Here is a 10667-nt window from a genome sequence, read left to right on the forward strand (position 1 = left end):
GGCCCGGCTTCAACCCCCCGTGTGTCACCAAGGCACAGACTTCTGAAAGGGAAGCGGGCAGGAACACGGCCGCTTTCAGAGGCTGCTCAGCGGGCCGGGCGGAGACGAGCTTGCAGGCAGAAGCGCAGCGGGAAGGGCTGCGGTGGTCCCGGCGTGAGGCGGGAGCCGGCAGAGGCAGCGCGGCGGGGCGGGGCGGGGCGGGGCGGTGGGAGCCCCGCAGCCCTCCCTGCCCCTGCGCTCCCAGCCGTGCGGTGGGAGCAAGAGTTAACGGGTTACATGGTTGCGAGTTGTTTCGGTTTGTTGTTTGGGGTTTTTTTTTGTTTTTAAACCCTTCCGCCTTGCCGGAGAGAAAGCGAAACCAGAGGCCGCGCCGCTGCCGGCGGCCCAGGACGGGTTTGCTTCCCGCGGGGATCCCGCGATTTGGGGGCGGCCGGAAAGGGCGCTGGGCTGCGGGGCAGGATGGCCGGCGGGCTGGTGCTGTGCGGGGCCCTGGCGCTGTGCGGGGCCCTGGCGCTGTGCGGGGCGCTGGCTGCGGGTGAGCGGCGGGCGGGCGGACGGGGAGGGTGTCGGGGCTTTCCCGGGGCCGGGCCGGGGCCTCCTGCACTCACAAGCCCCCATTCCTTTGGCGAAGGTATTCCAGGGAAAATCAGGGGCTTCCTAAAGAGCAATAGTGTTGCCAGGGGAGGGTGGAGCGGGGTTAGAGGGGTCTGCAGCCAGCAGGGCTGGGAGAGCAACCTCAAAGCTGCAGCCAGCCCCCTGCCTCCCGATTATTTATCACTACTGGCCGTCCCGGGGAAACGCGTACACTGTTCTCTGTCGTAAGGATGCAGTTCTTTTCCTTCCCTAAAGAGCCAGCACCTCCATTTCGCAAGGTGGACATCGCCCTGGACTGCTCCTACGTGGGGGAAGCTGCCAGAGGGTCGTCATCCCAGCATCCTGCTACCCTCGTGTTGAGGGACATCAGCATCAGGAACGATGGGAACTTGGGGGATGAAGCTGAGTACAAAGCTCCACAGGAAAATCCTGACTTCTCTTCTCCTATTGTCTTTGAAGCCTCAGGTGAGTGAGAGAACTGGGGTGGGAGAGCTGCCACTGGGGTTTGGGCCACTCGTATGTACCAGGCATCTACATGATTTTTCTTTGACTGAGTTTAGGCAGTTTTTGAATGGCCACTAGAGCTTCATGCATGATTTTCTGAATTCAGGAATTGGGACTTTAAGAAAGGAACTTGGTGGAAGGTGTTAGCTCACCCTGTTGAGGCACCTCCCTCCTACTGGGGCTATCCTAGATTGCCTATTTATTGGGAAATACCCTGAGAAATACAATTCAGGAATTATTCCACTATATGGTGTTACTGCACCCGTAAAGAGCATTTACATCTTTAGTCAAGCAGGTGCTTTTTCCTAGTAAGAAGTGTCATGGTAAGTGAAGAAGAACTCTTCTGCTGAGAGAGCTGGCTGTGTGCATCTTGGCTCTCCTTACTTCACCCATGGGTGCCAACCTGCTTGCCCCTACATTGAAGCCCATGCCGTGACCAAAGGCACGATACTGTGTGCATCCAGTACATACAGCCATTCTGCCTTCTTGCAATCCTTTCTTCCCTTATCTGGCATGCGTCAGTGTCCCCTTTCTTTCTGGATTCAGGCCTAAACTGAACAGACAAGTCTTTACTGGGCATTTCTCATACACAGTTTGCTGGGCATACACATACACAGCTCACCTGTTCTGTTTATTCTCCTTTCTTAACAGCTTCCTATCTATTCCTATCCTTGGTACTCCTATCTTGCAAGATAAAATGCAGCCAACAGGCACAGGGATGTAAGACAGTTGTGACAAACCTCTCCTATTCTTTGCAGGCCTTAATCTCTGATGCCTTGCCTGGCACTTCTGGGCTCTGACTGACACCTGCAGCACATGCCGCTTCTCCAAAAAAACCCATCATCTTGCACTTCTTTTCCCATTTGGATTCAGATGGTTAAACCTCTTCTCCTCTCCCCACAGCCCCATCAATCTCTGTTCCCCACACAGAGTCCCTGCTGCACGCAGACTGTGGTGGGGAGGAGGTGAGCTGCGAGATCTCCCCGTACAGCTTCCGGAAGGCTGGTGGGAGGCCCTGCCGTCCTTCCTGGTTCATGGCCACCCTGCAGCTCTCCAGTGGGATCAGTATCGCCCTGGTGCTCAGAGGACCCCACTGCATCAGCCAGAAGGAGGAGAAGGAGCACAACGCAACACTGCACCCAAAGCTGGGGATTCCTATGAGTAAAGAGGGGACAGTGCTGACCACAGGTGACCAGGTGTCTGGGGTGCCCCCAAAGTAGTGAGGAATTTGAGGGGAGGGAAGCCCTGCTTGCCCACATGTCCCATACCCCACCTCCCACAAGGACCTCAGGACTGCCAGGAATTGGTGCTTTGGGAAATAAGGGTCTCATGTATTGCCCCTCCCACACTTCCTCTCAAGGTTTCCCATGCCCCAGCCCCTAAGGATGACACACACCTTCAAGATCATAACGTGTACTTGGTGTTCACCTGTCTCCCTGCCCTGCTAACCTCACCAAGCTGGCTTTCTCCAGCTCTTCATGGTTCCAGGTCCACATGGTTCCAGGGCCATCACATTGGTGCCTGTGCCTCCTCAGGTTGGGGAGTTCACTGCCAGCCCTTCCACCAGCCCTTTCCACCCAATAGTGCCTTCTTTAACTACATCTGTTTAACCTTCTGCTTGTCTGTGCCCTTCTTTCTGTTTCTAGTTGAATTTCAATCATCATCACGCAATACTTCCTTGCGTGTGCGTCTTGGCAGCTCAGTCACCCTTGATTGTCACTTTGCCTTGGCTCCCAGCTCTTGGTTTTTCTCCCTGGAGTGGAGGAGGCAACATCGAGGCAGTGGCCGTAGCCTTTTCCAGTACCAGGTGGGGAGCACAAGCGTAGAAGCACAGCCAAAAGTCCACGTGGATGTGGTGGAGCTGCTGACGAGCGGAGATGCATCACTTAGCCTGGAAGAAGTCAGTGTAGGGGACGAAGGGACATACATCTGTTTGCTGTCTACCTCATTGCATCAGGCCCAGCACATCATCCAGCTGCAAGTGGCAGGTGAGGAAGTCAAATGTCTGGGGGCAACAAGAGTCCCATGTCCCCAGGCACTGAAACTTTGCCCTGCACACTTAACACATCACACCCCATGTTCATTGTGAGAGCCAGCTTGTCTTCTTTCCCTGTGGATGGGGATTTTTATACCCTGCTAACAGTATGTTCCCTGTTTATCTCCTCCAGAGCCTCCAAGAGTCCATGTGATTCCAGCAGTGGTGACATTCGAGAGAGGTGTGACAACTACTCTCACCTGCAACGTTGCTGGCTATTACCCCCTGGATGTCTCAGTGAGCTGGACACAGAAGACTCCTAAGGGTGAAGTGGAAATCTCTCTCTCAAACACACGTTTCTCCAGCCATCGGCAAAGCCGAGATGGCACCTACAGCATCAGCTCCTACCTCAGCATCAGCTCAGCCACAGTGCAGGCACCAGCCACCTACAGCTGCCATGTGTCACACATGGCCCTGGCAGAGCCCATCTCTGTGAGCGCCCGTCTTAAGGCACCAGGTAAATGTCAGGGGCAGAGAGGCAAGTTCTTTGTCCTGCTCAGATGTCCTCATCAACCCACCACAGAGATCAAAACCTCTGAGTCACACCACACCTGCCTGTTTTCCCCTGCTTTCCTTCTGGTGTCCTCTCATACCTATTCTCTCTATCCACCTCTTCCCTTTCACTTTCTCAGCCTTTATTTCACTCCCTGAAGTTTTTGGGGGAACAAGTATCTCATTTCCTTCAGGGAAAAAGATTTTATGACCATTAAGTGGAGCAACAGAGTGAAAGTTGGTAGTGTAAGGGCTGGAGCCCACTGGGTAGGCAGAAGAAAACAGCCATGCCCCAAGAAGTTAGACACCCAGCTGGACTAGATGTTCAGCTGGAGACCAGTGCTGCTCAGGAACTATAGTCCCAGCAGCATAAAAAAATTCTTCTTCCCACTGGAGCTTCTGGAGTTCTCACTCTCCTTGCTGATGGGAGATTGCTCCTGTGCCTTGTCCTGACCCAGCAGGGAAAAAGCAAGCAATACTGCAGTTTAATGAGTTATGACATGAGAGTAGAGCCAGTATAACTGGCCCTGGGTCTGTGTGGCTTTAGCTCACGTGTGTTGTGTCACATCTGTGTACCTGGCAAGAGCTTGCACACGGTCAGGTGCTGGGATAGATCGTTTAACTTGTGACAACTCCAGCCAACTGTTCAGCCACTCCAGCCAACATAACTTCACTGATGCTCCTCTTCCTCTGCAGAGCAAACTGGATCAGAAGGACTGGTGGGGACTTTCATTGCTACCGTCATTTTCATCGTTGTCCTCTTCATTGTGCTCGGGAGAAGAGCAGGTAGGAGTTTAAAATGCTGAGCCGCTTCCTTTGTGGGCGAGATGCAGCAAGGAGCATCTTCCTCTCCACTGCACCCCCACTCAGGAGAGATGGAGGTCAACATATGCCAGGATCTTGGAGGGAGTGCTGGGGAGCCAATGAGCTGGAGACTTATTTCTGATGGAAGGTGGCATTGATGTGATGTTTTGCACCTCTTTGGTCTTCATAGAATCATAGAATGGTTTACATTGGAAGGGACTTAAAGATCATCTAGTCCCAACCCCCCTGCCATGGGCAGGGACACTTCCCACTCGACCAGATTGCTCAAAGCTCCATCCAACCTGGCCTTGACCACCACCAAGGATGGGGCAGCCACAACTTCGCTGGGCAACCTGTGCCAGTGTCTCATCACACTCACAGGAAATAATTTCTTCCTAATGTCTAATCTAAATCTCCCCTCTTCCAATTTAAAGCCATTCCCCCTTGCCATATCACTACCAGCCCTTGAAAAAAGTCCCTCCCCAGCTTTCCTGTAGCCCCTTCAGGTACTGAAATGGCTGCTGTGGGTGGCCCCAGTGCCTTCTCTTCTCCAGGCTGAACAATCCCAGCTCTCTCAGCCTGTCTTCATAGCTGGGGTGCTTCAGCCCTCAGATAATTTTCCTGCATCTTACTTTTTTTTTTCTTATTTCATTTTTAATTTTATTTTTTTTTTCCCCTTTTCAGCTAAACCAAACTCTGAGCAACTTCTAAAGGCTTCAGAATAGAGGAAACCCTTTTGCCACCCACCTGCAACGGTTTTCCTCCTATCCCTTTGACACATCGTGCTAAGGAGAGCCAGCCCTGTCCAAATATTAGCAGAGCCATGCGTTGGTATGGAAGAAGTGGAGGATAAAAGTGACTGGAGGTGGACTCACAGAAAAATGTCTTCATCTTTGGAGGGCAACAGTGATAGCCTCACCTCTTTGCTGGGATGCTGCATTAAAGGCAACACTCACACATTTTTAGAAATGCCTCTTCCCTTGTTTCAGGCAAAATGAAATTGTATATAGGTGTTTGATTGTAGATATTGAAACAAAAATTTCAGAGCTTCCAAACCCCCTTGCTTTCTAACACTCCTCACCACAGTGGGAGGCTGGTGCGGCTGGGTAAGGATTCCGAGATCAAGACCCAGTAACAACAAACAAGCTGTTACTGAGCAGGCATTCTTTATTGCAGCCCTGGGCAGCACTGGAGATCCCCCCTTTTCTTTAAACTTTGTAAATTCCTTTACAAATATTCTAGATCATTATATTTCATTACTTGAGGCAAGGCCCAAATTCTTAAAGTCAGTTTCATTAGCTTATGCCATAAAAGGCAATTAACGACCGTCAGCATAATCACAAACACCAACAGTATCAAAAGTGGGTGAATTAAAACATCCCAGGTTCTTTCTGCAGAGAGTGATTATCCTGAGAAGATATCCCACCAACGATGGGCAGTTTCAGATTCAATTTGACTGGACTGTCCAATAAGTTCAACTTTGGCTATTACATTTTAACGATAGACTCAGCCAAGGTTTTATTCTGCTTCCTTAAATGCTCTCAAAGTTCTTGAGACTGGTTCAATATCTCATTTAATTTCCCCAAAGATAAGCTTGCATGACTTAGGTTCAAGCTTTCATAGTGCCAAAACATTGCCACCTGTTCCTCTGTATATGCAAAAAATGAGTATGTTTGTCCCTGCCAGGTTAAATGGGTTATTTATGAGACACCCTACAAACGGGATAGTCATTCCATATTCTTCAACTACTGATTAATTGTTAGTTCAATAGGGAGGGCTTGATCCCACCCTAAATGTATTTATCAAATTATTAGCCTTTTCCACTTGCCCACTTGTTTGCAGGTGGTAAGCTGTGTGCAATTTCCAATTAATTTCTAATAATTTACTAACCTGAGATCACTTCTGGCACTCCAAACCTAGGAATGATTTTTATTTTTTTAATACAATTTTACTTACTTCCTTTGCTTGATTGGTTCTACAAGGGAAGGCTTCAGGCTATCCTGAAAAGGTATCTGTTAATACTAAGATACCTATACCCACCCTTTCTAGGGAGTCCTGAAAAGTCTTATCTTCCAGTTTTGGCCTGGAACATTCCCTTTATCAAGACTTCCAAATTTTATTTGATTCTCCACCTTTGGATTTTTTATGTATTTGGTTTTTGTTTTGGTTTTTGTTTTTTTTTAAGCAGGTTTCACATCTATCAACCATACTCTTCACAGTTTGAAACAGATTCCTAGCTACTATTTGTTTTGTGAGAGAATTGTACAAAGCTCCAGTTCCCCAATGTGTCTTGTCATGCTCTGTTTTTACCAGTTTCCATAACACCCTGAAAGGAAACACTATTCTGTTATCTCTCAATTTTGCTCAACCTGTTGATTCAATCTCTGCTTCCAAATCTTTGATTAATTTAAGCTCCCTTTCATCATAATCAACTGAATCAGGTAGTGTCAAAGTTTTCTCAGGAATCAGGCTTAATACCTCACCTTGTTCCGCCGCCCTTTTTTTCCTCGTAGTCTGCCAATTTATTTCCCACCTTCTGGGCAGTGTTACCTTTCTGGTGTCCTTTGCAGTGCATAATAGCAACAGCTGAAGGCAGTTGTACAGCCTCCAAAAGTCTCAGAATCATGTCAGGATGCTTGATGTGTTTTCCTAGGGTCGTCAAAAGTCCTCGTTCCTTCCAAATAGCTCCCTGAGCGTGAACTACACCAAAGGCATACCTTGAATCTGTCCAGATATTCACTCTTAGACCTTTAGCAAGCTCCAGTGCTCTCACTAGAGCATTTATTTCAGCTCGCTGTGCAGATGTATCCTTAGGGAGGGACTTTGCTTCCACCACTCCATCCATGGTCGTTACAGCATATCCTGCCATGCGGACTCATCTTTTACAAAACTGCTCCCGTAGGTGTACCAAGTGTATTCAGCTTCCTCCAGTGGTTCCTCCTTCAAGTCAGATCTGGTTGCATACACTGTCTCAATAGTATCTATGCAGTCATGTGTGATGGCTTCCATTTCCTGCTTATCACTCAGAAAAGAAGCAAAATAGGAGTGTTATATTCTGAAGAACACTCAATTAGTAGTTCAAATTTCAGAAAGTCTTTTATAATATTTTTCACCCCTTGCCTGTCTTCCAGCTTTAGGGGATACTGTTTTATCCTAACTGGTTGCGGTCCTTCCTTGAGTTTGATAGTGCGACGTGGAAAAGCCTCAGGCCAACCTGAGAAGGTATCTACTAATGCAAACAAATACCTATATCCATTTTGCCGTGGGAAGGCCTAGCAGCTGAAGTGGGCCTTCACCCCCTCCACTCCTCAAGTCCTTATCGGTGTCTCAGTTCTCTCAGGAAGGCCTTTTGGGATGCAAACGAGAGGAGTTACAATAGAGCTTTGACACATATTCCCACCTGAGGGCTGGTTCCTCACACCACCCTGTGGCTCAAACACACTGCAGATCCAGCCTTGTCCCAGGCAACGAAGGGGGTGGGGACTGGTGTCAGCGAGTCTCCCCGAGCCCATCATTTTAGCCTCCTGTTCTCACTCCCAAAAGTGGCAACGGGCATTCAGGTTTGTATAGCAAGGTCCATTTTTCCAGCTCTCTCCTGAGGAGCTGGAAAAAGGGCATAACATCTATTTTCCCTGTCGCACCAACAGCTGGTATAGAAAACTTTACCTAAAGGTTCCTTGCAAGAATTTAGAACAGTGTAACTAGCTCCTGTATTCACCAAAAATTAACCCTGTCCTTCCCAGCTTCATGGTTCTGCTAGGGAATTTAATTCAACCTCTACCCAGTCTGAGCCCTTATCTTTATCGATTGTCCAGATAGGATCTAATTTAGACCTAGAGGCTTCTGCCAGGATCGGGGACAGTTCATTTTCCAATGCTCTTCTTGCTTACAATATACACACTAATATAACCCAACCAGACTCGATTTCAGCAGTAACTCACAGACAATGATCTCATTCTGGCCTAGTCTCTGCTTTTTGCTTTCTGTTATCCAGGGCAGGCCATTTGCAGTTAGGTTCTGGGTCCAAATATATCAATTTTTCTAGCAGGCTCACATAGCCTCTCAAAAGAGATTGAAAATGCTTTGTCAGACCCCTGTTTAACCTCATGCACAAGTTTGTTCGGTTTGGTTTGCGGGTCCCATCCTGGACCTCATACAAAATTAATTGTTGACATTCCTTTAGTCTGTCCAGGTCCCTCCTGGAGTTAGGATTCCAGTCTGGGTTCTCCCTGGGCAAAAGATAGTTAATATAATCTTGTGGGTATTTATATTCCATTTCTTTAGCTTTTTTCAACTCTTCACTGTTTTCATTACTGAAGAGATTATTTATTTTTAATATTATATATTTTTCAATTATCATTATTACTCTGAGTAGCTTCAATACTTTTCTTCGCATTGGCCCCACAAACTGTTTCCAATTTAACAGGTCCAATGCTTTAAGAGGGACATGCATATCAACAAGCCGTCCTTCCACCTTGAATGCTTATCTTAAAGGGGCATGAGCAGCGAGACACTGCCCCACTCTCCCAGCCACCTGACTGGAATCTGTATCCTCCAAACATCCACTCGCCCCCATTTCACTCCCCCTCGTATTACCAGGGTGGAGAGGGAGAGCTGAGGGTTCCATTAACTGATCCTCTATATTCTCATCGACTTACAACAACTTTCTTTACTAAACTCACATTTCATTATCATAAAACCATCCACACGTGGCACATCTCATCCTCCTTGATGCTTGCAAAACCACATTGATTGCAGTACATGAATCTTCAAAGGCTTACTCCCAAACTTATTCCAATCTCCAGAATACATCCTAATGGTGAGCATTTTGTAATGTCACATCCTGCTGAGGATACATTATCATGTTACAAGACACAAGTGAAACAAAAGGGCAATACCAGACACAAGCTAAACATTTTTAACAGTTACCTGACATGTAAGGCAGCTAAATTTTTTTCACAATACCACCTTTAGAGCAGGTCAGAGGGTGGGACCATCCCACAGTCCCTTTGCCACTCCGGATGATTTTGCAGGGAAAAGAACATATCTGCATAACTGATCCTCTCTCCTGAGAAATAACATGAGTTGGAGGGTATTATAATTTGAGGTCCCATTCATTGGCCACTTTTTCTTCATTTTCTAATTGATATGGCGGCCACCGTTGGTTACAATATTTGATGAGAGTTTTTTTTACTAAGTGACTCTCCCAGCCCCTCTGCAATATTCTTCCAGTAGGCCCGTATACAGCCCAGGGGACATTTCTTAAGAATTCCACTGTCCTGTGTGTTTCTCATTTTTAACCCAACACAATATACTTCAGTGAGGCTATAAATTCTTCCCAAATATCAACAGGTCAGCCCCACAATTAACAATTCCAATTATACCATTGTCTCAAAAAAATACATACATTAGTCACATAAAACATAGGGTACTAGGACAAAAACACACATTAAACAATGATCAATCCAGTTATTATCCCTTCGGCAGCTGCTAAGACACCCCAAGTTACTATCAGCCAAACTTTGCTATTGTTTCAGTTTTAAAGAGATCTCTAAACATAGTTACAAATGACAAAACTTTTGCTTTGTTCGTCTCCGGCCGCGCCCCTCGCGGAGCTATGGAACCGCGGATCAGAACTCCACACTCACTTCGTCCTTGACTGCACGTCTCAGTCACACACACACCCAATTCACAAATATTTCAACCAATCTCATGAGATAGTACAATGCAATTTCCAAACAAAAAAATTAGTATTTCCAATAATAACTCAATGTCCAGGTAACGTTTTCCAAGTTCACAACGTAAAATAACATTTGCCGAGTCTGATTACCAGGAAATCAATGCTTGTACCAAAGCTCACTCTACTGAGCTTGTACCCAAAGCACCCTCACGCGTGCTGAACCAAAAGCACACTCTACTGCGCTTTCGCCACCCTGCGGGGTTCTCACGAACTGCGACTTACGAGGCAGCCTTCCAACTGACCGGTCCCAAAACCAACCAACCAAATAAACAAAAGAATGCCTTATTCTTACCCGAGGTCCTTGTCTGCTCCCGCGTGGATCCGCCGAATCGGTGGGTCCCTCCAGAGAACTCTCTGGGGCCAGCCGAGGGGGTCGCCGATTCGGAGGCTCCCGCAGCTGAGCAGAGAGAAGGGTCCCACCTGGGTCGCCAACTGAAACAAAAATTTCAGAGCTTCCAAAGCCCCTTGCTTTCTAACACTCCTCACCGCAGTGGGAGG

General features: G+C 47.7%; 1 protein-coding gene across 2 annotated transcripts; it reads left to right on the forward strand.

Moving 5' to 3' along the window:
* The first annotated feature begins 238 nt into the window (after positions 1 to 238).
* Positions 239 to 5388, forward strand: TAPBPL (TAP binding protein like). 2 transcript variants are annotated; one of them, XM_051622457.1, is made up of 7 exons: positions 239 to 295; positions 850 to 1059; positions 2002 to 2286; positions 2745 to 3086; positions 3267 to 3590; positions 4322 to 4411; positions 5114 to 5388. In XM_051622457.1, exons 1-7 carry the CDS (start codon positions 277 to 279, stop codon positions 5152 to 5154), a joined length of 1311 nt encoding a protein of 436 aa, XP_051478417.1. In that variant the 5' UTR covers positions 239 to 276; the 3' UTR covers positions 5155 to 5388. The 2 variants fall into 2 exon arrangements, with proteins under 2 accessions (XP_051478417.1, XP_051478408.1); XM_051622448.1 differs by lacking the exon at positions 239 to 295 and adding an exon at positions 317 to 535.
* The last annotated feature ends 5279 nt before the right edge of the window (positions 5389 to 10667 follow it).

The sequence above is a fragment of the Apus apus genome, chromosome 1, assembly GCF_020740795.1.
Source record: "Apus apus isolate bApuApu2 chromosome 1, bApuApu2.pri.cur, whole genome shotgun sequence".
Taxonomy (NCBI): Eukaryota; Metazoa; Chordata; class Aves; order Apodiformes; family Apodidae; genus Apus; species Apus apus.